General features: G+C 62.8%; 2 protein-coding genes across 5 annotated transcripts; one reads left to right on the top strand and one right to left on the bottom strand.

Moving 5' to 3' along the window:
- The first annotated feature begins 1,744 nt into the window (after positions 1-1,744).
- Positions 1,745-13,591, top strand: MAFK (MAF bZIP transcription factor K). 2 transcript variants are annotated; one of them, XM_072836713.1, is made up of 3 exons: positions 1,745-1,933; positions 9,901-9,979; positions 10,982-13,591. In XM_072836713.1, the coding sequence occupies exons 2-3, from the start codon at positions 9,944-9,946 to the stop codon at positions 11,414-11,416; spliced, it is 471 nt and encodes a 156-aa protein (XP_072692814.1). In that variant the 5' UTR covers positions 1,745-1,933; positions 9,901-9,943; the 3' UTR covers positions 11,417-13,591. The 2 variants fall into 2 exon arrangements, with proteins under 2 accessions (XP_072692814.1, XP_072692815.1); XM_072836714.1 differs by lacking the exon at positions 1,745-1,933 and adding an exon at positions 4,162-9,251.
- Positions 13,592-16,129: 2,538 nt separating this feature from the next.
- On the bottom strand, positions 16,130-27,321 carry TMEM184A (transmembrane protein 184A). Of its 3 annotated transcripts, none has more exons than XM_072836710.1 (10): positions 27,182-27,321; positions 22,679-22,915; positions 22,275-22,520; positions 19,915-20,080; positions 19,571-19,661; positions 19,387-19,462; positions 19,216-19,307; positions 18,249-18,418; positions 17,602-17,799; positions 16,130-16,907 (listed from the first exon to the last, which is right to left on the bottom strand). In XM_072836710.1, exons 3-10 carry the CDS (start codon positions 22,518-22,520, stop codon positions 16,672-16,674), a joined length of 1,275 nt encoding a protein of 424 aa, XP_072692811.1. In that variant the 5' UTR covers positions 22,679-22,915; positions 27,182-27,321; the 3' UTR covers positions 16,130-16,671. The 3 variants fall into 3 exon arrangements, with proteins under 3 accessions (XP_072692811.1, XP_072692812.1, XP_072692813.1); XM_072836712.1 differs by having other exon boundaries at positions 16,765-17,490; XM_072836711.1 differs by lacking the exon at positions 22,679-22,915 and having other exon boundaries at positions 27,182-27,315.
- Between the last annotated feature and the right edge of the window lie 477 nt (positions 27,322-27,798).

Below are 27,798 nucleotides of genomic sequence, written 5' to 3' on the forward strand. Positions count from 1 at the left end.
ACAGTTCCAAAAGGGGCCTTACAGGATGGGACACAGAGAGAGAATGTTTCATAAAACCCCTCTGGCCATCTGGGCAGGAATGCACAATAAAGGTGGAGAGCTTAGGACACCATACAGCAGAGCTGAGATCCCAGAGACTCACCCTCAAACTGCAGGGTTGATGAGAAAGTGGTGAGCTGAGTGGGCTCTGTGGGTGCTGAGACCTGTTTGCAGAGCAGCCTTGGAGTCATTGTGTGTGTGTGTGTATGTGTGTGGGGGGGTGTCCTTTTTTTTTTTTTTGATCCCACTTCTGACACCATGACATGTGAAGTTCTCATGTACCAGAAGTAAAACAACAAATCAGTAGGACTTACTTAGTTAGCTGTGCACACAGCAGAAAGACACTTGGCCAGCCAGGAGCATGCCCACCTGAGCAGAGAATGAAGCTGGGGGCTGTGCTGTCACACAGCAGCCCCCACAGTGAGAGTGTGGTGAACACTCATTGTTCATGGTGACTGGTTACCTCAGCAGAACTTTCCTAAATGAGTGAGAACTGGTTAGTAGTTCTCTCCCCACAGCCTTGGAGTGGTTTAGGTTTTGCTTATCATTTCCAGAGGCACAAGCATGGAATGACATGGGTCACCTCAGCTTTGTAAAAGCAGCTCAATGAAACTTTGTTTGACTCACCTGTTTGACTCAAGGTTGGTCTCTGTTTGTTGTGGATTATTACAGAGGGGTCCCCTCCACAGACTGTCCTCCACCTGGCATGGGACCAGAACACCCCCTCTGTGACCCAGGGCACTGTTCTGGTCCTGCCTTTGCAACCACGAGCTGGACCTGTTCCCCAGGTCCCTGAACCTGGGAGCCCCTCACACTGAGGCCCTGGGCCAAAGCTGTTCATCACCATTTCTATAGAAGAGAAATAATTCTCTTTGACCATTTTTAAAAAGATTTTATTTATTCATCCATGAGAGACACACAGATAGAGGCAGAAACATAGGCAGGGGGAGAAGCAGGCTCCCTGCAGGAACCCCAGTGTGAAACTCCATCGCAGGTCCCCAGAGATCATGACCTGAGCCGAAGGCATACCCTCAACCTCTGAACCGCCCAGGCGTCCTTCTTTACCCATTTCTTGACCAAAAAAGAGAAATCAAAGGACAGATGGGGATGTCCATGGCGGGGACGGGGGCAATGGTACAAGGAGGCTGCCCTCCCCGATTAGACCCCAGGACCCTGGCCTCTGGCAGTAGCGTCTAGCGCACTGTCCCCCAGGACGAGAACTCCAGCTGGATTCCCAGGTGGAGCCCCCTGCCCCCAAGCTGGGCTCCCGCTGGGACCACCCCTGGGGACGGCGGAGTCTCCCGAGGGTCCAATGGGGCTGAGGGGACGCGCGCGAGGCCGGCTGGGAGAGGCGAGCAGCGCGGCCGGGGCGCACGGTTGTGGGCAACGGGGGAGCTCTTGGCTCGGCTCCCTCACTGGGGACGACCGCCACCACGCGGGGCGCGCGGCACCTGAGCGCAGGTGCAGCCCTCGGCGGCGCTCTGGCGGGCGCTGGGCGGGCGCGGGGCGGGGCGGGGCCGGGCCGCGGCGGGCGGGGGGCGGGGCCGGGCCGTGGGCGGGGGTCTGGGGGCGGGGGGCGGGGCCGGGCCCGCGAGCGGCGCGCGGCGGGCGGCGGGCGGGGGCCGGGGGGCGGGGCCGGGCGGCGGCGGCGCGCAGTGGGCGGGGCGGCGTGACGCGCGCCGACGCCGATCCCGGAAGCGGTGTCAGATGCTGGGGAGCCGGGCGGGCGGGCTGGCGGCGGGCGGCGGGGGGGACTTGTTGTTCTTTGCGAAGTCGGAGCCCCAGCGCGCGGCGGAGGCGGCGGCCGAGGGGAGCGCGAGAGTGAGCGCGAGCGCGAGGAGAGCGCGTGCCCGCGAGGAGCCGCCGCGCGCCCGCGCCCCCCGCGCGACGCCAGGTGAGGAGCGGCCGGGCCGGGCCGGGCCGAGTGGGCCGGGGCCGGGGCCGGGGCCGGGGTCGGGGTCGGGGCCGGGGCCGGGGCCGGGGCTGGGCCGGCCGGGGGCGGGCCGGGGGCGGGCGGGGCCGCGCGCCGCTGAGTCACGGCGGCCTCGGCGCGGCCGCGAAGTTGGGCGGGACCCCGAGACCCCGGCCCGCGCACCTGCCGTCAGGTGCCGCGCGGGCCGGGCCGCCCGCCCCTGAGGCCCCGAAGCGCTCTCCGGGTCCCCGGGCCGCCCCGAGCCCGAGCGGGAGGCTGGGGGCCCCGCGGGGGGGAGCCCGGGGCGTGCGGGCGGGCCCGGCGCTCCTTGTCCAGCCCTCTCCGCCGGCGGTGCCTTTGGCCCCGAGATCCGCTCGGAGGCGGGAAGGCGGGGGCGAAAATACAGGCCACGTGCAGGGGAGCGCGTGGTGGCGCGGGGCCGACCCGGCCGGTGCCGCCCTGCCCGGCGGGGGCTGCCCACCCGCGCTGGGGGCGGGGGCGGGGGGGACAGGACGAGGGGACTCATGACCGCTGTCACGTTCGGAGCAGCTGACCTGCCAGGGGTTCCCCGGAGGCAGGCCTTGGGGTGGGAGCTCTGAGTGGGGAGGGGGACGCTTGCCCCAAACCCCGCGGCCTCACCTTCTCGTCTGCGAATGGGGGTCTCCATCCCTCCCAGGTCCGCCCACCCGCGTCCACTGCCCCCGCCCCGGGAACCTCGGAGGGCTACGGGGTGGGGGAGGGTCCCCCCTACCTGGGTCTACCTTAGGCAGAGCTGATGGCTTTGCCTTGGGCGTCTCGTGCTGTTCTGGCCAGCCACGTGCTGTGGAGTGCTTTCACAAAGCAGAACACAGTCGTGGAGCGTTGATGTTTTGGGGTGCTGGAAGTTCCCTGCTCTGTTCTGCGTTAATGATTATGCTCTTGTTTACCTTTCCCGCTGCTCTCTGGTCGGGCAGCCCTGCTTCCCCGCTGGATGGTCAGTGCGGAAGATCCCTACACGCAGATGGGGTCCGTGGCTTCCTGGGTCCGTGTGACTTGGACGCCCTCCCCTCCCCCTCTTCCCTCCCCTTTATGGGCACTGGAGATTTTGCTGTTACAGCCCTCCCAGCACAGGTATATCTCGGCAGAGTGCCGCTCTCCACCGTGTGCGCTGGGCCTCTCCAAGCACCATGCCTTCTGGGATGGGGCTTCTTAAAGAGTGTCTGTCCACGCGGGTGGGAGGGGTCTGAGAAGTGGAAGGTGGGCTGTGCAGGTGGGTGAGGCACACCTAAACCTCTCTTGCATTGTGGGTAGTTGACATCTTTTGCAGAACTTCCCTCAGGAGGTAACCCAGTAGCAGTGTTTTGAGTTTGAGCTCGGGGAGGGGGGGGGGCGGGGAGGAGGGAGGTCTGCTTTTAGAACTTAACCCCGGTCCTCCTGTGGTTCCAAAATAAAGTTTACTGACCCAGGAACACAAAGCAAGACTTCTCTTTGGAGTGCCTTTGCGTCTGTGTTTGAGCATAGCTGGACTTTAAGGGATGTGGTCCAAGTTCAGCCCCACTCACTTTCAAGGTGGTTGCTAAAAATGGGAGTCGAATTGGGGCTACTGGGGAAGTCACTGCTGTGGCTTGCTTCGTTCCAGCCCTGTCTCCAGGGCCCGGCAGGGCTGCAGTGAGGTGGCTCTCCCGACCCACCTTCGTCCGCCCAAGTGTCTGCTGCCCCACACGCGGGCTCTCTTGGAGCTCCAATAGCTGGAGAGTCTGTTTACTGTCTCAGGAGCCGAGAAGAAGGCCTGCCTGGTCCCGAGTCTAAAGGTTTCTGGAGTGGACTTTCTGGCTTTAGGGTCCAGTCCACACGGGAAATGGAACCCGGGCAGCTGTGAGCGTTCTCTGTGTGGTTGCTCCTCAGAGCAGTAAACAGTGACTCACCCTCCCCTCTGCTCCCCGCCTCCCTGCTCCCTGCCGATGGAAGATGCATTGCTCCCGTGTTTACTTTTGCTTTTTGTAAGTCCCAGACTCGTCATGTTTCCTCTTTCTTACAGTTTCAGGAAATTGAAAGTGTTGTCTTAAAATCATAGAACTTTAGAACAGGTAGAGATACATGGTACGGATCATGCAGTCCACGCCCCCCCCCCACCCCCTCCCGCTTTAGATGAGGACCCCAAGCCTGAAGCCTCCTCACCTGGCCTGTAGCGCCAGAGTCTGACACCCGGGGTCTGGCGTAGCACCCTGCCTGCTTTTCTGTGTCACGTGGGCTGCCCTGGACGGGGGGTGCCCCAGAGCCCCCTCCCTTCAGTGCAGTGCTCACGTGTGGTTAGGCAGCATGCCTCCCACTTGCTGGAAGTTGAGGGGAACAGGTGTAGTTAAGAACATCCGCTGCTCTCCTTCCAGCGAGGGGAGCAAGCCTCGGACAGAGAGACCAGGACCAAGTCTTGGGCTCAGCCCTTGATTTATGCTCACCAGAGGGTGCCCGCCTGCCACAGGGAGGGCAGGAGGGGGCTTTCTGGTACAGTAGGGGTTGAGGGAGGAGGGCAGGAGCACTGATTGTGGGGGCCCTAGAAGGCAGAGCTGGAGGCCTGGAAGGCGACAGGTAGCCAGGGAGCAAGGGGCTCAGGAGGGCCTTTGGGCAGGTGGTTCTTCCTATCCTGGGGCCTACATTGGAGGGACCAAGGTCCAGATGGAAGAAGCCGAGGCCTGAGCCAGGTGCTGCTGGAGGGCTGGAGCATCTGCTGGGAGGCGGGCTGAGGCCAGCAGGTGGACGTGGAAGGAGCAGTGAGGCCTTGGGGACATGAATTGCATGCTGGGACATCACCTGAGCTGGAGACTGGGAAGCAGGGCAGGTGTGGGGACAGGGTGCATCTCTGGGGCTTGTCAGACACACCGGCTCTTTAACCTTGGCTGGACGTGGAGGTTGGGGCTGGTTGACCCCCTGGGCAGCTGTGGAGCGAACAGAAGCGCAGAGGGGAGCCTGGAGACAGGACGACCACCCAGAGGGGTACCAGGGGCAGCGAGGGGCCAGGGCGTGGTCCAGGAGGTGAGGCATTCGGCCTGCTGTCAGCTTAGCAGCCGCCTGAGTCACCTCTGGACAGAGCCAGGATGACACAGCTTCCTCAAACTGCAAACGCAAGGTGACCAGACGTCCTCCGAGCCAGGCAGACAGTCATGTCTTGCCGGAGGGCGGCCAGCCAGGGCCAGCCTGCAGGCTGGGTGTGGGCCGGGCTGGTGGGGTGCACCCCACATTGAGGGGAGTCCAGCGGGAGGTGTGCGCCCTCCTGGTCCTGGGACCCATCTTCAGTTGGTTGAGGCATCTGCTTAGGGGGCAAGCTGGCTGTGTTAACCTGTGTTCATGGGACAGTTGACTCCTGTGCCCCACTGTGCAGCTGGGAGCTTAGCTTTGGGCCCCCTGTGAGAAGGGCCCCAGCCCTCCAGGACACAGGCAGTCACGTCACGGTGACTTCGGGCTTTGGGGTTTGGAGCCACCCAGGTGAGTCAGGTGCTGCTGTTTCGCTGCTCAGAGTGGAGATCTGCTCGAGGACAGAACCCCTTCCCTCCCTCCCTGGACCTGACAGCCACAGAGCCCTGGGAACACAGGCTCAGAACAGCTGGGGTGCTGAATGGGGGCAGGCACGAGGAGTGGCAGTGGCCTTCACTCCACACTGAGCAAGAGCAAGTGTTTTGAGACCCCACTCTGCTGGAGGCCAGAGATTCGGCTTCCTGCACATGAGGCTTACGGTGTAGGTGGGTCTCACCAATGGGAGCATTAGAACCCTGTGAGACTCCAAAGCCCCAGGCCATTGTGCCCATTAGCCACCCGGCTTTACTGGTGGAGCAAATGTCCCCCTGGGGCCCTGAATCTGGGTCCAGTGCAGAAAGGGCCGGAGCACCCTGGGGCCAGCCTGGACTGCAGTCACCCCAGGTGAGCAGAATGGGACAGTGGGCAAGCAGTAGACATATGCTGGGGGCATGGAGGGTCTGAGGCCCTGGCCTCCAGCTCACCTGCCCCTGGAAGGGCTGTCTTGGACTGTTGAACCTGGACGACCTGCCTATTCTTGGTGGGCTCCAGAAGGGAGGGCAGGGCCGCCCCTGGCTCCCTATCTTGTTCCAAACTGCCATCCCCAGACTTGACTTACATCTAGGCTGCTGGTATGTCTGTTTTTGTTTGTTTTCTTTAAGGGCGAACGGTCTTTCCCTGGACTTTGTGTAGATAGACACGAGGATAGAGTTTCCGGCTTTGGGTTGAAGACTAAGCTCTTCAGTTAGAAAAGCAGTCACCGGAAAGGTGTTCCAAATTCTAATACAGCGCAGCCTTCCTTGATCAGCAGCGTCTCAAGGGCTGCGGGACATGGGCGTCCTTACCCTCACTTGCTGGGCAGGCATGCGCGCCACAGAGGTTCAGACCCGCCTCCCGGGATCCCTGCCTGGCTCTGGCCATTGGGCTGCTCAGGTGACTTTACTGGAATTCAGAAAAGCCTGTGGAGAGAGATGAGCACTCCGTCCACTCATGGCGGGTTTTGTTAGTTAGCAGTGACGGGAGATGATGGCTGGAGTGTCATCCTATGCAGCTGTCGGAGAGTCGTGGGGTGGTCCTGGTCCTGACCTGTTGCTGGTGCGGTGGCACTGGTATCGAGCCTGCTGTGGAAAGGAAGGAGGGCCACCTCACCAGCGCTCCGCCTGGCCTGGCCTATCAGGGCCGAGGCCTCTAACCCCGGCTGGGGTCCAGCCCAAGACCAGAACCCAGTCCCTCCTGTGTGCGCTCTGGTGGCCATGAGGTTGCCTGAGGTTCAGTCATTTATAAATACATGTTTTAGGGCAGTTGTTTTAAAATCAGTTGTTTTACAAACTTGCACAGGTGTGAAACCTCTCTCTGAACCTATTGCCAAAGGCAAACTGTTAGGGTTTTTTTTGCCTTTTGTGTTTGAAGTGACTTTAGTTCACTACTGCATATATGTTGTATAGCTTGGCAGAGGGGAACGATGGTGCTTTGTTTGTCTGTATACTGAACTCACGAAAGCAGGGCAGCCCTGTGCTCCTGGCACTGTGGCCCTGAGGCTGTGAGGTGCCTCTGGGGGCAGACTGCTGGGTGCTGGCAGGGCAGGCAGACAGTTGTGCTTTCCAGCAGCTAGAGGAGACTTCCAGTCGAGCGGGTGCCTCAGGAGGGGGCGGAGGCCGAGATTTGGTCCTCCTGAGGCAGTGGGGTTGTGTCTGCGAGCAGAAGGCCCTGGACAGTGTTTGCCCTTACCTGGGACTTGCCCACCTGTCCCCAAGTCTCTGACTTCTCAGGGGTTTCCTGGTATGGACCCTAGCCCCCTGGGGGTTGAGTGGAGCCCCCAATCTCCTTGGCGGCCCCCACTCGGCCCAACTGAGGCCTCAGCAAGCTGGACAGAAGCCTGGGACCCCTGGTTCCGAGCCCCTCATTTTCAGAGAAAGAGCCTGAGACCTACAGAGAGAAGAGCTTTACTGGGTTTTCCCCCAACCTTGTCTCAAGGCGATGATCACCTCCGCGTGTACTCTCCCGTTGAACAGGTGGTCTGAAACCAGCAGGGAGTCCCCAGGGGTCAGACCGCAGCGTGGCACCATCCCACAGAGAGAGGCGTCCCTTCTTGCTTGGACCCCAGGTGGGCTCGGGGCCACTCTTCTCCCACCTCTGCTGAGGCGCTCATCTGTATCCTGTCCCCAGAAAGCCAGGGAGGTGGGCAGGTGGGTTCAGAGCTGGTAGACATGGGGCTTTGCCCAGGTGACCTTGACCTTGCAGACTTAGCCAAGGGACCCTGAGGGGGCCTGTGCAGACAGAGAGGAGGGGCCGAGCCCTTGGAGCGCCGTGGCCCAGTCCTGTGCCCATCCTGGTTACCTGGACATCCCACCTTGCCTGTCATGGAGGGCAGGTCCCCAGAGGAGGTGTACCTGCCCTGACCGAAGCCCTGTGTGGCCCTGGGTGCTGGCTGAGCTGGCCCCTCACTGATGGTGAGGGAGAGAAGCCCCTGCTGGTCGGGGTCTGAGCGGAGGTCCCTCCTTTTCTGGGGCCTCCCTTTTCTCATCAGGCAGGCTGGGCGGTCCGTGCAGGGTGGGAGGGCTTTAGGTCTGTGGGAATGTGAGCTCCTCACTCTGTAAACAGCTGTGACTCACCGCACAGCTATGCCCTGGCGGCTCCAGGCCCTTGTGCGCTGACGTGTGCTGGAATGGCACCCGGCCACCCCTCCTGTGCCCGTGGAAAAGTTTCTCATGGCTCTCCCAGCTGCCTGGCTTCTGCTGGCCGTCCAGGTGGCTTCTCTAGCTCGGCTTTGACCCCAGCACCTGGAGGGAGGGACACTCGTTGTGCCCCCCTCCCCCAACACCACAGATGCCGGGGTCAGGCTGCTGTCAGGAAGCAGCTCCTGTGTCCCTGCCGGGATCACCCCATGCTGCTGTGTCTGCGAATCTGTCTCATGCACACGTGTGGGGGGTGTGGAGGAGCCCGGTGCCCCCAAGGCTGTGCCTGGTCTCAGCCCTGCTGCTGTCCTGCTCTCCATCATCCATCATTAGTGCCTGGGAGAGTGGCTGTGTTGCCAGGGCTGACTGGGGGTCCAGTGGCCTGGGTGCTGAGACCTTCTGGGAGCAGCAGGCAGGAGCAGTGGGGGGACAGGTCTAGGCTATGCTGCACTCGGGGTCCCAGGGCCATGGGTGAAGGAAGGCGGGGTGGAGTCACCCACTGAGTCCCACTTGCCCTAGAGATGGAGGCTTTGGTGCGGCTCCTTCTCTCGGGCCTGCCCCCTCCCCCGCCATGCATTTTTCTCATGTTCTCTCTGCTCAGTTCACTTTACCTGGCGTTTGGAATGTGGACCCTGGTCCCTAACCCAACGACAGAGTGTGCTGACAACTCTAGAACCCCTTCCCCTCATCCTCCCCAGCCAGCCGCCAGGGCACACGGGTTTGTTTACCGTCCCACAACCTGTGATGTCTGCACCCGCCTGCCCAAAGCCATTGTTGCTGTGGGCTTCTCTGTTTCCATGACAACCATCAAGGGTTGGCTACTTCCCAAGGTCGCCATGGCAACTATCAGAGGGGAATCATGCTTGGGATGCTTTGGCTGGCTTTTTCATGAATGATTAGAATGTGTGACACAATGCAGACGCGAAAACTAGAAGGGCGGGCAGCGGTGGGGGCTGGCGGGCGCCGGGGACGACTCCCGCCAGACAGTCGATGAGCTCGTGCGGTGGCGGCTCCCCACCTCCTGGATCCTGCCCTGGCCAGTGTAGGGAGCCCCCGCCCACCTCACGGGCCTCAGGTCATGACTGTAGGGCAGCCCAGGTGGGGGTGGTGATGCCACAGCTGCAGTGCTCTCTGCGGAGGTAGGTCTGCTAGGGAGGGCGGGGCCCCGGCGGGTGGGGGCTCCACCCATCCCTTGGGGTGTGCTCCCCAAAGGAGCCCTTCCTCTCTGGAGCCAGGCTAGGTCAGGGGTACCGGGGGCTCTTGCCAGGGCAGGGTGCCATCCTGGGGGCAGCAGTGCCCTTCAGGTGCTGGGTGTGGCTGTTCCCTGGTGGGAGCTTTGCTGCTGCGCACTTTGGCCCTTAAACGTGCAACCTGTGCCTGGTGGGTGCAAGTGTCTCAGCTCAGAGGGAGTGAGGACAGGAAGCAACAGCTGCTCTGGTGCCCCCCCCCCCCCCCCCCCGCCAACCCTGGCAGCATAAGCCTGGTGGGCAGGGGCAGCACAGGACAGCCGTGTAGCTGCCAGGCGCTGGGCCAAGGTGGGTCTGGGTGACTTGGTGGTCTGATGCTGGAGTGGGGGGTGTGGCCAGGATGCCGACCCTTTGGCAAGCCCCTCAGGCCTGGCTGGCTCGCATCTTTTGGGGTGACTCGGAACGAGGAGCTGAGCCTCCTTGGAGCATCTACACGGTGGGGATGTCCCCACCTCAGGTCACTTATGACGACAGCAGGTCCATCCCCAGCCTGGCCAGAACCTAACCTTGCTCACTTTTGTGTTCTTATGTGATCTTGTAGTTCCAATTTCCAAGGCCTTCTGTTCGGGTGACGTGCCCAGGTTATGACGACTAATCCCAAACCAAACAAGGGGTTAAAGGTAAGTGGGACTAGGGGTAAGCAGACCCTGTTTCTGTCCTGGGCTCAGACCCCAGCAGCCCCTCTTTCCCAGGATTGCCCTGAGTGTGAGGAAGGAAGTCCCATCCCCTGGAATAGAGTGTGTTTGTGGGGGCTGTTGGCTAGAGGAGGTGTCACAGAGCGGTGGTGACAGAATTGAGGGTTGTGGCCATGGGAGATGCCAGCTCTGACATCCGGGGGATCACTCCTTGGGAGGGTGAGGTGTAGGAGCGGATCCCCGGATCTCTATTGGCTTGGATGTGCTCATCACCCCGGCACCGGGGTGTGGGCAGTGTGGCCTCCATCCCCTAGAACCCCTGGCAAGGCAGCACGTGTGAATGGTGACACTCCAGCTCCCAGGGCCTGGCTCCGACTGCGTGCAGTGCGTGCTGCCTCCCAGGCCCACCCAGCTTCTGAGGCCGGTAGCCTGTGCTCTTGGTTGGCTGTCTCATCCTGGGAGCAGAGTTGGGTCTGGCACGAGAGGGAACTCTGAGCATTTGTGGTGAGCCGTGCACACCCACACCCCTTCTGAGGTCCCACTAGGTCGGAGGGGTGTGGAAGGATGGGCTGCCGTGCCTTCCTGCCCCTCACCTGCCTGTGTTCATCCCACTCCCCGGCACTGGAGCTTCACAGAGGGCGGCATGCACGTGGGCCATGGCCTTGCAGGGTCTGGGTAGCCAGTGGGAACCAGGTGAGGGTCAGGTGTAGCCAGTGACCCCCATCAGAGAGCCACCTGCATTCTACTGTGTGTGTGGTGTCAGGTGACCCCACAGGGACCACTCCCAATCCACGATGGAGGAGTGAAGGCCAGCCTGGGCGGCAGAGGCGGTGCTGCCAGGTTTTTCTGCTGCCCGGAACCAGGCTTTGTCCCAGCATAGACACACTGAGCCAGCTCTGGGGGCCCGCTGTGGCAAGTCCTTCCTGCCGCCCCCCCCTTCGGCACCCCCGTGTCCCTGTGCTGACCCCTGTGCTGTGGCCCCTGCAGGTCAAGAAGGAGGCGGGCGAGAACGCCCCGGTGCTCAGCGATGACGAGCTGGTGTCCATGTCGGTGCGGGAGCTGAACCAGCACCTGCGAGGCCTCACCAAGGAGGAGGTGGTCCGCCTGAAGCAGCGCCGGCGCACGCTCAAGAACCGCGGTTACGCCGCCAGCTGCCGCATCAAGCGTGTGACGCAGAAGGAGGAGCTGGAGCGGCAGCGGGTGGAGTTGCAGCAGGAGGTGGAGAAGCTGGCTCGAGAGAACAGCAGCATGAAGCTGGAGCTTGACGCGCTGCGCTCCAAGTACGAGGCCCTGCAGACCTTCGCCCGCACCGTGGCCCGTGGGCCTGTCACCCCCACCAAGGTGGCCACCACCAGCGTCATCACCATCGTCAAGTCTGCCGAGATCTCCTCCACCTCCGTGCCCTTCTCAGCCGCCTCCTAGTGCCTGGCCGGGGGTTGGGCCTTGGGGTGCAGCAGCCGGGGTGCTGGGTGGGCGGGCGGACGGGTGGTGGGCATCCCTCTCATGCCCATCAGCGGTTCCCCTGGGGAGCAGACCCCCTAACACCTGAGCCCAAGTACAGACTCGTGGCGGGGACGAGGGTGCTGGCTAAAGATGGGGTCTTGTGAGACCGTGTGCTGCACGCCTTCCCACATGCGCACACATGCACACACGCACACACGCACCCACCTGGCCTTCCTCTGGGCCCTGCCAGCTCTCTCCAGACTGTCCTTTTCCAGGGGTGTGCGTCTTGTGCCACTGGGAGTCAGGGTGTATGGAGGGAAGGTCCACAAGGTTCCTGGCCCCGTGGCCCAGATGACAGGGCCTCTGTCTTCCACTGCCCCCAGGAGTGGCCTGCTGTCATCCACCAGCTGGTGCAGGAACCCCCTCGCTGCCCTGACTGAGCTCTGGTGCTCTAGGAGGAACCATTTGTGTGTGGTGTCAAAAAGCACCATGACAGTGCTCTAGCCTTACCGGAGACGAAGGGAGGGCTGCCTGAGAGGCTGTGTGTGTGTGTGTGCCCCAGGACAGGCCTGCCATCACACCAGCGGTCGCACCAGCACGCCAGCAGCACAAGGGCTGCAGGGGAGCGGCTTAGTGTGGCCTGTCACGTGTACCAGATTTCCGTGGGGGTTGCCGGTTTTCCCTCTGTTGGAGGGACCCCAGAGAGGTCCCCACTGAGGAGCAGTAGCTGCTGGGCGGGGAGCAGCCAGCCGGGGAAGGTGGAACAGGTGCAGGAAGGGGTGGCGGGGCCTGGGGGTGGACGCGCAGGGGTTCTGTGTGGAATGGGGTGAGGTTGGCAGGGTCCTCGAGGGCAGGCTGTGGTTCTGCAGGAGGGGCTGGAAGGTGTGACAAGGGAGTTGACACAGGCATGGGGCCACCTCCCAAGGACCTGGGTGGTGTGTTGGTACAGGGGACAAGGGGACACAGCCACCTTGGTGCTTCATCCTTACCTGGAACCTTCACCTGCTCTTTCTCCCCCCCTTGGCACCCCTCATGACCTTGGTGATCCCTGCTGGGGCTTCCCTCCCCTGCAAGCCTCCTCCATCGATCATGGCTTCTGTGCTCCAAACTTGGACTGCCCCTTCCTGCCCCTGCTGGAGCGATGCCAGGGCTGCGGGGTTTGGGGGTGGTCGGTGAGTTCAAGCTCCCAGCTTCCTCCTGGCCCCGCCACCCACCACCTAGGGAGGAAGAGGACATGTGGCCCCAACGGCTGCATCCTCCTCCTGTGTCTGCTGTCAAGGGCGGCCGGAAGACGTCTGGGGCTCTGCAGCAGCATTGCCTTGCGGCCTTGGCTTGGCCTTGTCCTGGGGGAGGGTGAAGGGTCTCGGGCATGCTGGATCCTGACAGAGCAAAAGGCCCAGTGTATTTAAAAAAAAAAAAAAAAAAAAGCTGTCAATACCATAGCCATGGTAGGTAATCCACATTGGATATCAATAAGGACCATGGGGAAATATTTAAAAGAGAGAAAAGTATATATATATATAAAATTATATACACATTTTATCGTACAGATTTTTCGTAACTTTTTTCCTGTTTTTACTGTAAATCCCTGATAGAGCAGAGCTGCAGTTTGGGTCGGGTGGGGGTGGGAGCCGATCACCCCCACCCCGGCTGCCCGCTGCTCCCTTCCGCATCCCGCCTGCCCTGGGGCCCCCTGTGTGCCCGCTCCCCGGGGGGCTGGGGGCCAGGGACGGAAGACCGGAGCATTCTCGCGCTTTTCCTTTCAGCTCACTGAGATTCCATTGTCACACGTTTAATATATGGATTTTTTTTTATTTAAGAGAAAAGGCAAGGACCTCTGTCCCTTGGGTTTGTCCCCTTGTCTCCTGTGCTTCAGACACACGGGTCCTTCCCGAGGGGGGCAGTGCCTTCATCCGTCTGGGTGACAGGGCCTCCTGTGTCCTCGCCTCCGTTGCTCGGCTGTTCCATTTCAATATTTATTTTTGTGCTGCTTTTATGGTATAAATTATTGAGAAGAGACCCCACGTTGTGGTCCTTGTCCGTTTGACACGTGCCCTGCGCCTGCCCTGTCCCCTCACAGCCACCACCTAATTTATTGCTGTACATCTCTGCTGTGATGCTTTTGTACCTTTGCAATAAAGTTTTCTGGTTTCAGATCCGCCTGGTTTTGTGACTGGGGCTTTGGGTCAAGTCCCTGAGTGTGTGTGTGGGGGGGCGTTGGATGTGCTAGGCCACTGCACCCCCCTGCCCGTGTCCTGGCCCCCTGACACCATCATCCTCACCTGTGGTGGGTCTCCTAGGTTTGGAGGGGAGGTGTCCATCAGGACAGCCTTGGGATGGGGAGGGGGTCAGGCAGGTGGACGCGGCTGGGCTGGCCTTCTGAATGGTGGGCACGATTCCTGAGTGTCCCGTCTGCCCTGACCAGGAGCCCCTAGCCCTTGAATGCGGATTGCTCCCCCCACCCCCCGGGTGGTATGTGCCCCAGTCTCAGGTCAGGTCTTGCAGGAGGAGGGAGAGGGAAGGTTGATCTGGGGTGAATGAGATGCCTAAAGTAAGGGGGCGCTCCTGGAAGCCAGAGCCGAGGGCCTTCCCCACCTACCATCCCTCCAAGGGGCAGATGGGTCAGCCTCTGAAGGACGGTGGGCTTGTAGATGAGGTCTCACGGTTTCCAAGACCTGCTGGCCCTCCTGGCCCACCTCTGCCTAAGCTGATGGGATGGCCCCCGCCCTCCCTGTCCCTGTGGGGCAGGGTGGGGGGGCTTCAGTGCCAGGACCACCCCTGTCCTTGCTGTCCCTGATGGGCAGGGGGGGTTTCAGTGGGTGGCGAGCTCTGGGGCACCTGTCTCCCGCCTTCCAATCCACAGGTCCCTTGTGTGCAGTTCTGGGAGCAGACTGGCAGCGTGGCAGGGTCACCCGGGGCCCCCAGCTAAGCCAGACCTCCCTGAAGCCAGGCCTGCTCCACCTGCGAGAGCCCCGCGTGGCGGCCCAGTGCCTGGGGCTGGCAGCGAGTCCGCGGGCGTGAGCTCGGGGAGGCATGGGCTCCAGCCTGTCAGGGCCCTTCTGCCCTGCCCCGGCCGTCCACCCCTCTCGGGGCTGCCTCCTTGGGTGCGGATCGCTGGGGCCATTTCCCAGATGAGAGCATGGGGACCTGCCTACCCTGCCACTCCTGGCCCCCAGAACTGAGAGCCCACCTTGTCACCATCAATGGCCAGAGGTGCCTCCTCCCCTTCCTTCTCAAGAGTGCCCATGCTCCCCCCAGGAGGGGGGTGGCCAGTGAGGTGGGGGCAGTGACTTGGACCACATGAGGCTCTGTCCTACCTGCGGGTGGCAGGGGCACGGCTTTACTCTGTCGTGTCAGAGGGAGAAGCAGCGCCTAGTCCTAGGCGGAGATGTCTGTGGGGGCCCGCATGAGGGCGAGTGCTGGCTTTTGTGGGGCTGATCCAATTCTCGAAAGTGGCTTAACCTCTCTGGGCCTCAGCCAACTTTCCCATAGCTGTGGTGAGGATGGAGTGTACGCCAGGGTCCTGGGCCCACCCTTAGCACACAGTGGACCCCCTGACCCTGACCCCAAAGTGCCAGGCTGACAAGGCCATCCCCAGTGCACAGACCTGGCCTGAAGGCGCCCTTGCTGCCAGCAGCCCACACTGGGTGTGGCCTTTGGAAGGAGATCCCCATCCACTGACCCTGTGCACACGGCTTTGGGCAGCTGGGGCCTAAGGGGGTGGACATCTCCGGGCAGGGGCCTGCAGAGCAGCACGGCCCCATCACCCACAGTGGGGCTGGCACCGGGTCCTCCTGCGATTTCCATACAACCTTCTGCGGAGGTCGACAGATCTCAGAGGCACTGTGCCCACTCGCAAACCTGCTGACAGACCGCAGGGCCTGCGCGGGGCCGACCATGGCCCGCCAGCTGTGGAGGGCATGATAAGGCGGGTGGGGGCCTCTCCAGCTGGGTGGCAGGGTGGCTTATCTCGCAGGGCAGCCCATGTGGGCTCTTGGAGAGGCTGATGCCTTGAATCCCAGGTCGCAAGGTCTCAGGGCCACCCTACTCTGGCCAGGACACCGTGGGTCAGTCCCTGCCCTGCTCAGTCTCTCTGAACCTTTGGGTCCTTTCCGCGGTGATGGGGTACAGGTGGCCAGGAGGGGTGGAGGTCACCGCTGGAGAGTGCCCACCAGGCTTTCCTGCCTGCTGCTCCCCATCCCCATGGGCTCTCGGGCACACAGGCCCCTGCCCTCAGGAGGTGTCCCCATTCGGCTGGCTGCTGCTGGCATCTCTCCTGTGTCCCATGCCACAAGGCCCCCCTGAAGCTTCTGGAGGGCAAGGTGAGTGTCTGGCATAGCATAGCCTGGCACATAGGTGAGAGGACGGGGAAGGCAGGCTCCAGCTGCGAGCCCCGTCTGCACGCTGTGCACTCTCTGGGCTTGTGTCCGGGTCCTCCATGGACCCACTGTGGTCGAACCTGGCCAGGGACTCATTTTATGGGGGCGGCTGAGCTCCAAAAGGAAGGGGAGTGCTCTGGGTCTCCTGGGAGCACAGGGCAGGTCTACCTGTGAGCTCTGTGCTCCCTCTGCTTCAAGCAACGACCCAGACCCTTCCCCCAACACCAGACTTAGCACAGTGGGGCTCATCTGACAGCTCCGCTGCAGTCCCTTCCTCCCGGCACTGACCCTGCAGGAACAGAGACCACTGGAGTCACTAGAAAACCCAGGTGTTTATGTATAAATAAGTGTGATTCACCTAGAAGCCCCACAAGCTCCGTGGGCTGCCCGGGGCAAAGGTTCTGTGCAGGTGGCACCTCAAGGTGGGGGCTTTCTGAGAATCTCCACCGCCAGAGGGGGTATGCGGCGGCCCGGCAGGGCCCAGCTGAGCTCACTGGCCCCGCTGCCTATGGCGCCTGCCGTGCCACACTCTCCCAACACCGTCCTGCCCTGCAGGGGCCCGGTCTGGATTCCATCCACGCAGTGTGAGCCTGCTGGTGCCCATCTCACAGCAGCCCCCTGAGCTGATGGCCGGGGGAGCCCCGAGGGTCCCAGGCTCATCAGATAAGCTCAGGTGTCCCTTCCTGGGGCCAAGGGCCTGCCGGTGGGAGGCAGACTGGGAGGTGGCTCCACAGGCCTGGCAGGAGGGCTCCCAGGAGGGGCTTTGGCAAGAGGGCTGGTGGGTGAGGAGCCCTGTGCTTTCCCAGAGGCCTGGGCAGGTGGTCACAGCCAGGTGGCTGGTGATCCGTGGCCCTTCTACAGTTCCTCCGAGGGGATGAGCATCCGCTTTTCCACGTTCCGACTCTTTCTGATGGCACCAGAGCCTCCTGCCACGCTGGAGTGGGTGCCGGGGCTTGGGGTCTCATGTGTGGCCTGCTGGGTGTAGTGCTGGTAGGCAGGGGAGAAGTTGTGCACGGCGTCCTGCACGATGTCCTGTGGGCTCATGGTCTCCTTGAGGCCACTGGAGATGCTGTGCATGGGTGCCTCGGGGGCTGGGGGCAGACAACACGAGTGTGGGGTCGGTGTGTCCTGGACCTGTCCATTCCCCCTCGGACCCCAGCCCCGGGGATACGGCCCTGCTCCCACCCGCCTCCAGGCTGCCCAGGCCCTGGGCTCAGCCAGCAGGGGGTGACTTCCAGCCCTCAGGGCTTCAGAATCCCAGCCTGCTCCTCCCGCTGGGGCTATCCCAGCCCAGACTCCTGGGGCCTACAGGGAGAGACCGCCTTGGCCAGCTCTGGTCTTTTCTCCAGCTCGGAGTGAGCCCTTCATGCTTGGCGTAACCCAGGCTGCCAGAGCAGGTGCAGGCCATCACCACCCGAATTGGTCATTCACTAGGGATGCCCGGGGCCCCTGGGTGTGGTGGGCAGGGTACCCCAGGCTCGGGAAGCACCCCCCATCCCAGCAGGGGCTGTGGGGCCCAGACATCCAGTCTGGCCCCTCTCACTCAGAGCTCAGAGCCAGATGAGCATCTGGGCCAGATGCAAGTGTGGGCCCTGTCCAGGGTTGGGTCCTCCGGTGTCCATGAGGTTGACATCCCCTGGGCCCATGTATGGGATGGCAGACAGAGCTGTGGTGCTGAGGGTGCCCCAAGGAAGACAGGGCTGGCCTCACTCTCCCAGGCCCCTGGCTGTGATATCGCCGCACACTCCACGTGCCCCCACCCCCCACAGGGCCCAGAAGGCACACCTGGTGAGTTCTCTTTCTTCTCTGCATACACCTGGCAGGTGAAGGCATAGCGCAGGGCAATGGAGGCAAACAGCATCTCAATGCAGATGATGAAATTTTGGTAGCCAGCAGCCACCGTGCCAGCCCCCACCTTGCTCCCATCGATGACCTGGACCTCAGGGATGACCCCACACTTTTCCAGGATGGCCAGCAGCATCCCTGGGGATGGTGACAGCCGCTCAGGCACCTGCCCTGCACAGGTCTTGTGAGCTGGTGGGGGTCCGCCAGGGAGGATGAGGTTCAGCAGAGTGGGTGCCTCCAAAGCCAGGGTCCCCGCACTGTGGGGCACCTGGGAGCTCCCCATGTGTCTGCCCTGACCTCCCTGATCCCAGAGCTTAGGCCCACCGCTCCCCTGCAGGGTGGGGTCTGGAAGCGCTCCCAGCCTGGCCCTGGGGGCCTCTGCCTGTGTACTCCACCCACGACCACCCAGACCTGCTGGAAGGGGACTCGCCATTTCCCCCGCTCCAGGGGCTTTGTGGTGTCTGGCCAAGGGGGTGGGGGTTCCGACCTGTGCTCCACCAGGGAAACTGAGGCCAGGCCTGAGGTCACACAGGGCCTGGGGATGGACATGGGATGGGCTCTAGTCTCTGCCCCAACAACCCACCCACCCTGCCAGAAGGAGAGGAAGATGACGGCCTTGATGGTGAGGAATTTGAGGACGGGTTCAAAGGGCTGCAGGAGCTCCCTGGTGGCGAAGTAGAAGAGGAACAGGGCGTAGAGAGCCAGGCTGACGGAGACGTTGTAGATGAGGGTGACGTAGAGGTAGCCGCTGTGGATGCTGGGGCCAGAGCAGGTGCCGGGGGTTCAGGGCGTGCCCCTCGCCCTCCCCACTGCCCCAGCCTGGGTACCAACAGGGACGTGCACCTGAACCCTTCCCGCAGGGAGCCCTTGTGGGGAGTCCCAACTCGGCTGTAAGGATGTAGCCCTTCTCCTGATGAAACCCCCCCTCCCCCTTCCCTGTCCACCCAGGCACAGCCTGAAGGGATGACCTCTGCATGTAGACACAGGGGTGGTGTGCGCCCATGTGTGAGCGTGTGGGTGATGTGCGTGAGACCTGTGGGCATGTTCACACGTACACGGGAGCGTTGTGCTTGCATGAGCTTGCGAGCGGGTGTCTGTGTGTACACGTGCATGAAAGCCTGCATGTGCCTACTTGTGGGCGTGTGCTTGTGTGACCGAGAATGCACACCTGTGAGCATGTGTGTGCCCGCACACGCCATGTATTCCTGCGGACCCGGTGCAGGGCTCCCTCCCAGAGTGCCAGGGAGGCGCTGCCCACCTCCCTGTGCCCAATGGCTCCCTGGGCCTGAGTGCCCTCGTCCCCCTCACTCTCCCCCAGGGTGGGCTGGCTGCGGGGTGGGGGCTGGGGGAGGGAGCCCCTGGACCTAGAGTGTGCAGCCCCACAACCCACAGACACGGGCCAGCTCTTCTGGGTCTGTTTGCTGTAGCCTCGCCCTGGCAGCCTCCCAAGAGGAGGGGAGGCCTGTTTGGCACCTCTGAGGACTCAGCCCGCTGCCTCTCCTCTCTGCCAGGCCCAGTGCCCACCCCCCAGCTAGCACAGCACCCTGGCCTTACTTGAAGTCTCCATCGTGGTATTTGCCAAATGCCTGCAGGACGATGGTGATCAAGGCCATGATGGGCTTCACGATGCAGAACTGCAGTGTGGCCTGGGGTGAGGGGGAAGCCAGGGGTGGTCAGGGGGTGGCTGCGAGGGGCAGGGCAGGGGCAGGCAAGACCCTTACTGACCTGCTTGCAGAAGCGCAGGAAGCCGATGGAGTAGGACATGCCCTGGAGGCAGCAGGTGCCATAGAAGCAGCTGGACCTGGGGTGTGGAAGTCCCTTAAGCAGGGCCCGGGAGGACATGTCTCCAGACCGGCCCTGACGCCTGGGGTGTGGAGGGGCCCCGTGGGCTCTGGGGCGAGATGCTTACCGGATGGGCTTTCCCCGAATCTCAGCCATGATGGCGCTCTCACCCCCCAGGTACTGGAAGCAGAGGCTCAGGAAGCTGTAGATGACAAAGGCTGCAGAGCAGAGGGCCGGGATGCGCAGCAGTGAGCCTCGGCTCCCGGAGGACGCCCACACCAAGGACCCTCACACAGCAGGACCCTCCCCTCAGCTTCGCGACCACCCACCATCCCTGGTGACCCCTGGCCGTTGGCGGTCACTGTGGCCACGATGTCCCCACCCCCATTCCGACCAAGCTGGACTCGGCCCTGGAGGGTGGGGTTCCTGAGCTGACAAGTAGCCTCCCTGGATCTTGCTGGGGGTGCTCACCTTCATAGCAGTCACGCACCGAGTCGAAGTAGATGTAGTGCTGGTGGCCCCCCAGGAGGAGGAGGCTGAGCCAGGAGTCAAAGGCGTAGATGGGCACGATGAAGAGTAGGCGGATGATGTAGCGCTGCTCGTTGGGGACTGTGTAGGACCGCAGGTGCAGGTAAATCTGGGCGGGCAGAGCAAGGGCAGGCTTGGGGGGCGGCAGGCCGCATACAGCCCCCGTCGTGCAGGCCAGCGGGCAGTGTGGGAGGCAGTGTGAACTTCCCAGGGTGCGGCAGGCCCGTTCTTAGCAAATACTCTGCAGCGGGAATGCTCGCTCACTCATGTATGTGTTCATTCATTCCGAGAGAATCTTCCTGGGGGTGGGGGTGGGGGTGAGGGGCATCCATGACCCCCGAGGGGGCACGGCCACTCTGGAAGGCAGTTTGGCATCTCAATGTTGGACGGGGGACATCCAAACAGCTGATACCCTTGACCCCTCCTGGGATTTTCCCCATGGAGCAGGTACATTCAGAAAGAAAGGGTTTGGGTATGAGGATGCCCATCACAGCGACCCGTGCGTGGCAGTGGGGCCGGGCTGGTCACGGCAGAGCCACCCCACACGGGAGTGTCCCAAAATGTGCACTTGGGGACCCGCTCTGAAGTAATGTGACATGTAAACATGAGATGACCCCACGCATGTTGGAAACACGGTAAAGAGGAAAAGAAAGACATCACTGTCTTATCCCTGGACGGTAGGAAAACACAGCTGATTACAGTTTGTCTAGAACACTTTCTTGATTTTCATGTCTTCTGCGAGGACATGGAGAAGCAGGGAGAGGGTCTAGAAGAGGAAGAGTCACTGGGGAGCCGGGCACCCGGCTGTGGTCTCACAGCACCTCTGGAGGGCTTCCTGGAGGAGGTGCCTTTAAGCGCAGGTGGAGAGAGGGCCGTGGGAGGGCAGGCTGTGCGTGGAGCCCCGCATGCGCCCAGCTTGTAGGGCACAGTGCAGGGAGTGGCGGGGGCAGGTTGGCACCCAGAACAGGCTCCTTATCTGTCCCTCACTCCCCGATGGTGCAGTGGGAGGGGCCTGGCATGACCTGCCACTAGGAGACATGGATTCTCTCCTGGGGCTGGCACTGCCTGGCTGGGTGGCCTTGGCAGGCCCTCGCCGTCCTCTCCGGCCTTGCCTTCCTGTCTCTAAAGTGACAGGTTGAGTCCTTCTCTGTCCTTCTGGGTTCGGAGAGGGCAGAGTCTAGTTGCCCTTATGTCCCAGAGGGCCTGGCAGTGGGGGCGGGGGTAGGAGCTGCGGCCCCATCTGGGGGATGGACCCCAGGAATCACAGACAGACACATACACACACAGTTGCTGCAACTGCAGAAATTGGGGTCACACAGAGGGGAGTCTGAGATCCCGACTCAGGACTTTGGGGGCCTGCCCCTGTGGGTCCTTGCCCCATAAATCGCAGCCTACCCCAGACCTAACGCCTGTCCCGTCACCAGGGAGTAGGTGTGGCTGCCACAGGAATGCACATGCACCACACACCTGTTCAGTGGACCTGTCCAGAGGCCCAAGAGCAGCTTGGTAAGACTCTGTGCAAACACTGCCTCCTCCAGACAGCCCTCCCGGATGGCCCTTGCTGCTCTCAGCCGTGGCCCCCCTCACACACTTGTGTCTACCTTACATTGTGGTTGTGTGAGGCCACACAGCCCTCCCTGCCTGCCAGCCCCCTGCCTGCTCACGCCGCCCTCCCCTCAGTGCCAGTTGAACCATCCCAAAGGCCAGCTCTGCTCTCAGCTCCCCCCCCCCCCAGCCATCCCTCGCTCCCTACAACCTCTGGGGTGTGCTGCACCGACATTCAAGGTCCCTGTTCTGTGTCCTGAGCACCCTGTGCCCAGACGACTGTGCCTGGCCTGCGCCTCACACTCACCTCCCATGGCCAGCATGTCGTCCTGGGCCCCTCTGGGTGTCAGTTCTGCTGCCCATACCCTGGCTCTTCCTTCCCTGGGCCTGGCCATTCCCCCTCTGAGGGGTGGGTCCATCTGTCTAATTGTCACCCCGTGGGGCCGGGGGCTTGTGGGGCTCAGGGCTGAGCATGTCGCTTCTCTCCTCTCCTTCCCTAGATCTGGGGGGCCAGCCCCTCTGGGGCTCCCAGCCAAGCTCTGTCCCTGGCAGGGAACTGCCATCCTCAGGCCTGGCTCCCACAGGCCGTGTTCTGGAGAAAGCCTCCTCTCTTGCCCCTGTGCCCTGGCATCATCCATCTAGGCCTCTGATGGCTGCCCCACAGCCATGGCCTGCGGTCCCAGATCCCAGCAGGGCCAGCCAGGGCCATGTCCCACAGAGAGCAGGGCCCAAAGAGAAGTGCGGAAGGGAGGGCTTACCTGGTGGCAGGTGAGCAACAGGGCAGTCCACACGAAGACCCCTGAGATGCCGCGGGCCAACGCGGTGGTGAGGAAGAGCCGGGAGGCGCCCTGGGAGCTGTTCCCCATGCGGTCCATCTGCGGCCCAGTGGGCACGAAGGGCATGGCAGGCACGGTGGGCATGGCCGGCAGGGGCCTGGGCTGTGGCCAGGTTGCTGACACCAGGGGGCCGCCGGCTGTTCCCAGGAGCCCTGAGACATTAGTCATCTGCAGAGGTGAGGGAGGACATGGGGAGGAGTGAGGGCAAAGGTGCACCCTGGCAGCTGGAAGCAGCCCCAGGGCCAGCAGGGGAGGAGGGAGTGGGGGCGGGGAGGGAGGGGCTCCTCCCCCAGGCCACCAGCAGGCCAGGGCTGCCCTGGGCATACCTCACGGTCCCTTGTGCGGACTTCGAGTCTGACCGTCTTGCCCACTCCCCTGACTCCGGGTGGCCTTGGGCAGCTCCGAGCACAGGAACTCAGCTCCAAGGACAGGGCCTGGGGCGCCCTCCTTCCCCAGGGCTCGGCCACTTGGGCGCAGAATCAGCTACCAGACTCTGACGTAGGGTGGTCCCCGCCTCTGCTGCTCGGCTTGTGGAGAACCCACATTTGAGGGGCCAGAGATGCCTGGGAAAGTGGGGGATCCCCTGGTGCCTGCCTGCTCCGGGTGGAGTTGGAGTGAGGGCCCAACTGGCACTGCCTACAGAGGCTGATGGGGGGGTGCAGCCCAGCCCCCCTTCCCACCCCCTGGGACCTGCGCAACTGTGTGGGTGCCCAGTTCTGCTGCAGGGCCCTCCACCTCCCCAAGCCGCTCACTACCCCAGATGTTGGTTCTTTTCAGCTGCTTGCCAGCCAGCTGGGGCACTAGGCACCTCCCCCGTCCCACACTGGAGGCCTACCCAGCCTCTCCCCTTCCCTCCAGCCCACAGTCGGGACCCAGTGCCTACCTCTCAGGCAGGAAGCGACGGCCCAGCCCTGGGAGGCCGGGCCTCCAGGGAAGCCTGGCAGGTCATTTGCGTGGCCACGTGGCCCCAGTGGCAGCCCCACGGGGGGTGGGGCAGGGCCACTATCTGGAGGCTGTACCAGGCTTGGGGAGGGGCGGCCACCACCTCAGCCCCGGTGGCCCACCTGTGCTGCCACCTGCAGGGAGGGGCCTGGAGGAAGGGGAGGAGCAGAGGCTTGTCCCCTCCCGGAGGCTGACATTCTATCTTTGCTCAGCAGCAGCTGGCTCCCAGGTACCTGCTGGCCGCCAGGTGCCCTCACCTGCCTGCGCCAGACGGCCAGGTGGCTTCTACCCAGGCCCCAGGCGGGCAGGAGGGGTCTCGGTGGGCTGGGCTGATGTTTGCTTAGAATTGGGTGAATTTATATTGTGAAATTCTCAACCAGTCCCCAAGAGGTGCATTGGAAACCTTGCTGGGATTACGGGGTCGGGGACAGAGGACAGGCAGGTCACCAGGCTCCGCGAGGGGGCCTGACTCATCTTGCCCCTGGTTCAGCCTGATGCCACAGGCCCCTCAGGGAAGAGGCTGTCCCGGCTCCGTCTCTGGAGGGGGTGTCGGGGTGGGGCCACGCTCTGGGCACAAATGCATACATGCTGCCACCGTGGGCCCCAGGACGGAGCGTCTGCTCTGTGCCCTTGATGGGACCACACGTCTGTGTCCTTTGTGGCACCTAATACTTCCTGTAGCCCTGGGCCAATGGTTGGAGTGACGGGGGATCCCCTTGTGCTCAGAGAGGGGGAATGTCCCCAGGAGTGTGGGAGGCTGCAGGCCCAGCCCTGGACACGCGGCCCCACTCCTACCCCTCCACCCACACCGTCCACCCCCTGCCCCCTAGAGCCCCCAGCAGGCCTCCTCTGAGCGCTGCTGGGACCTCCCATGCCTTTTCTCCCAGCTGTTTCCTTGTCCTGCCGGCTTAGATGTCTCCTTTAAATCCCCCCTTGTGCCGGGCCCAGCCTGTCCCCCATGCACGGGGCGTGGGCAGCCTCTGTATGGCCTGCCCTCTGGCCGTGGCTCCCACTCGCTCTGGCAGGGGTGGCAGGGCTGGGCTCTAACTTGTGCAGCCAAAGGCAGTTTTGCCCGTGTGTGCCCTGAGCCTGCCACCTGCCCTTGGTACCAGTGACCTGCAGGCCCGCCGACCAGCGTGTGCAGAGCAGTGTTGCTGGCGGTGCACATTGTTGTCATTGTTATGGGCGATTGCGGAGGTAGAACCCATTACTGCCCATGGTGACAACGGCTTGGGGACCCGGAGGGCAAAGACTCAGCTATGGGGACATGGACAGGGCTGGCAGGGCCCAGGGAGCCCACCACCTCCACAGGTGGAGAAAGCAGGCCCAGGTCCTTCCCAGGCTGATGCCAGGATGTCTGAACATGCAGCAGGAAGCACTATGGTTAGATGTTGGAGGGACTTCCCTAGCTGGAGTCAGCGGGGACAGGCCTTTGGGAGTGTGCTGAGGGGCCCTGGCTTTGGGGAGGCACGAGGCCTGGGGCCTAGACCTAGACGGAGGGATTTCCCAAGCTCTACCCTTTCCTCAAAGGTGGAAACACTGTGGGGAAGGGCCGTGTCCTCTGACAAGGCAGGTTGTACACCAGGGGCAGGCCCGGTAGCCTCCTCGCCCTGCAGCTCTGCCAGTGGCAAGGGGAGCTCCTTCCACCCAGGGCCACCCCTGCTGTGATGCGGGGGGCCAGGTCCAGGGTCCCCACCGGGTTGTTCCCGCAGCTGCCCTACCCTGGAGTCTTGTTCAGCTGTTACTTCCAGGAAGGCCTCCAGGAATCCTTGAAGCCTCCCCACTCCAGGATCTTTTGCACAGGACACAGCTTTGCTCGGGAACCTTCCAGTCAGCACCAGGCCATGTGTGCATGTTAGAGGCCTGGTTCTCTACAAAATGGGAGCCTCCTGCCCTCGCCCCACCTCCTTCTCTGGGTCCTGGTCTGTCGCACCAGGGACAATCTCAGTCCTCAATGCCTTGCTCTGCCCGTGGCCTCTGCTTTCTCGTCTGCACAGATGAGTCTGGAGTTCTCCTGCCATTCTATGGGGTACAGCAGGCAGGTCCCTGCCATCACTGGGGGCCCGGGACACCCCCCTTGCCTTGCCCTGAGCTCAGGGAAAGGCTCCCAGCCACATGGTCCTCCCAGAGCCCTGACCCTGGAGCAAGACCGCAGGCCACCAGGGTACCTGGCAGAGAGCAGCAGGAGCCCAGATTGGGGAGGCATGGGGAGACAGGGAGGGGTCAGGAGCTGGGCCGAGCACCACAAACAGCATGCGGGGACAAGGAGGGCCGAGAGAGCTGCCTGTGGGGCCATCGGCCCCACCCCGGCAGCGGTGTCATGGCCCATGCACACTCAGGAGAGGTGACCGGGCTGGCCCGGCCTGATTTCCCTGCCTGGGGCTGGATGCTGACCAAGCCTGTCACAGGACAGACCTGCCTGCCCAGATCTGGGCAGCTGGGGCCTCTGACCCCTGTTTATAGTGACCAGGTGACCAGACCCGGGCAGGTCCTGGCTGGACGGTGGGTGGCCGAGACACTGCTGGCCATTGTCAGACCCTTGTCCTCATTCCCATGCCTGCCTTTCACCACCATGACCCAATGCCTGTGGCTCCTGGCCTCACTGCTGGCCCTGGACCTCCTTCCAGACCTGTCCTGCCATGCCAGTCCCCCTTCTCAACTGGCCTGCCATCTGAGGACATCTCTGAAGGCCTGTGGCTCCTTCCCTGCTGCCAGCCCTGTCTGGTGCTCCCTGGGCAGTCAGACAAAGGGTTGCAGGGAGCATCAGGACACCATGATCTCATGGGTCAGCCCCACCAAGGTCCTCTGGCTCTCCCTGGGGGTCCCCCCGCTGGTGCCCAGGGATTGGCACACAGGGTTTGCCTCTGAGCTTGTTAAGGCCCCTGGAATGGCCCTGGACTCAATCAATAGCCACCGTGGCCTAGGGCCTGGGGGTGACTGGACCCGGGCCACCGTCAGCGAGGCTCCTGGGTGCTCAGGCCTTTAAGCCACTCTGATGGGACCTGGGAGAAGTAGGGGGCTGCAGTGGCGTCACAGGGCTGTGGAAGGGACCTGCCAGCCTGGGTGCCCTGAACCACTTCTCCCCTCTGGGCCCATGGGGGACTGTGGGTCCCCCGCCCAGCTCTACTTCTGGGTTCCCTTGCGTGGAGGGCAGGCAGGGAGGTAGGGCCCTGGGTCAGACACACTGGGTTGGGACTCTGACACGCCCTTCACTGTGACCTTCCTGTTTCCGCCGCCATTGGAGCCCCATATACAGCTGGTCAGCACCCGTCTCCCTGCCACCTGTTTCTCCTAAAGATGGCCATGGGCCACTGTAGCCCAGGACAGCTCTGCTGGGCCTCCCAGCCAGGTCACAGTCTAGCAGCCAGGTCACCATCCGTGGGCTTCTCTGGGCCTCGAGGCCACTCAGCCCTGGGGGACCCCCACGTGGGATCTCGGGAACCTTCCTCCCTTGCTCCTGGGGCTCTCCTGCCCTTTCTGCACTGTCCCCTGTGCCCTGTCCCTCCCCTAGGCCTGCTGCCTCAGTCCCCAGAGAGAAGCTGTGTGTACCTGGGGCCTGCCTGCACCTGCCTGTTGCCCTGGAGCCAGCCACCAGTCCTGGGTGTGTACCGGGGGGGCACTCTTCCTTGCAGAGCTGGGGCAGGGGTGCCGGCCTGGTCCTGGACTGGCCAGGCTGGCCTGAGACCCTTTGTGGTTACCAGCAGGGCCCTGTCCCCTTGGGTGGAGGGGGGTAGGGCAGAGAGGCTGGGACTCTCAGAATTTCATGGTGGGGGCTTTTTTCTCCAGGAGCCCCCACCCCACTGGAGTGAATGGGACCTTGGCCTGGACAGCACAGCCCACCCATGGGTGTGTACAGATGCACACACACATGCATGCCCGTGGCTCACCTCCCCGGTGGCTCCCTCAGCCGTCTGGTTGGGCCCCTTGGGCAGCCGTGTGGCAGGGCTCCAGGCCCGGGGGTGGGCGGCCTCCCGACCTCCAGTGCTCTTCCTCACAGCAGCCTGGGTCGGTCCAAGGTACTGCTGCTCCTGGGGAAGTGCTGTCCTTCCCCGGTACCCAGAAAACGCCTCCCTGCCACCCGCCCACCTTGCCAGGCCGGCTCTGCCAGCCTGGGTGCCGCCCAGGCCACACCCTCTGCCACAGATTCTGGGACCAGCTGTCCCTCCCACCCACTGTCCGGCGGCGGGTACGAGTGGGCCTCAGAGTCTGACATCCGCTGTGGCTCTCGTCTGGGTCACTGGCCAGGTGTGGCTTTGGGGGCCACAGCTCTCCAGTCCGTGTGGACGGGATCGGAGGCCCACCTTCCGAGGTGCAGTGAGGGGTAGATGGGGTGACGCCATGTCTGAGACACGTGGAGTGCGCTGTCCCTCCAGAAGTGGCTCACACGTCCCTCTGCTGCCTTCATCCCTCGGCTGCCCCGCATCAGGGAGCCAGAAGGGGTCTCAGGACAAGTAGCTCCACAGGCTTTGACGGTGGCCCCCTCCCACTGTTAATGGGGCTGCAG

Source organism: Canis lupus, chromosome 8, assembly GCF_048164855.1.
Source record: "Canis lupus baileyi chromosome 8, mCanLup2.hap1, whole genome shotgun sequence".
In the NCBI taxonomy this organism is placed as follows: domain Eukaryota; kingdom Metazoa; phylum Chordata; class Mammalia; order Carnivora; family Canidae; genus Canis; species Canis lupus.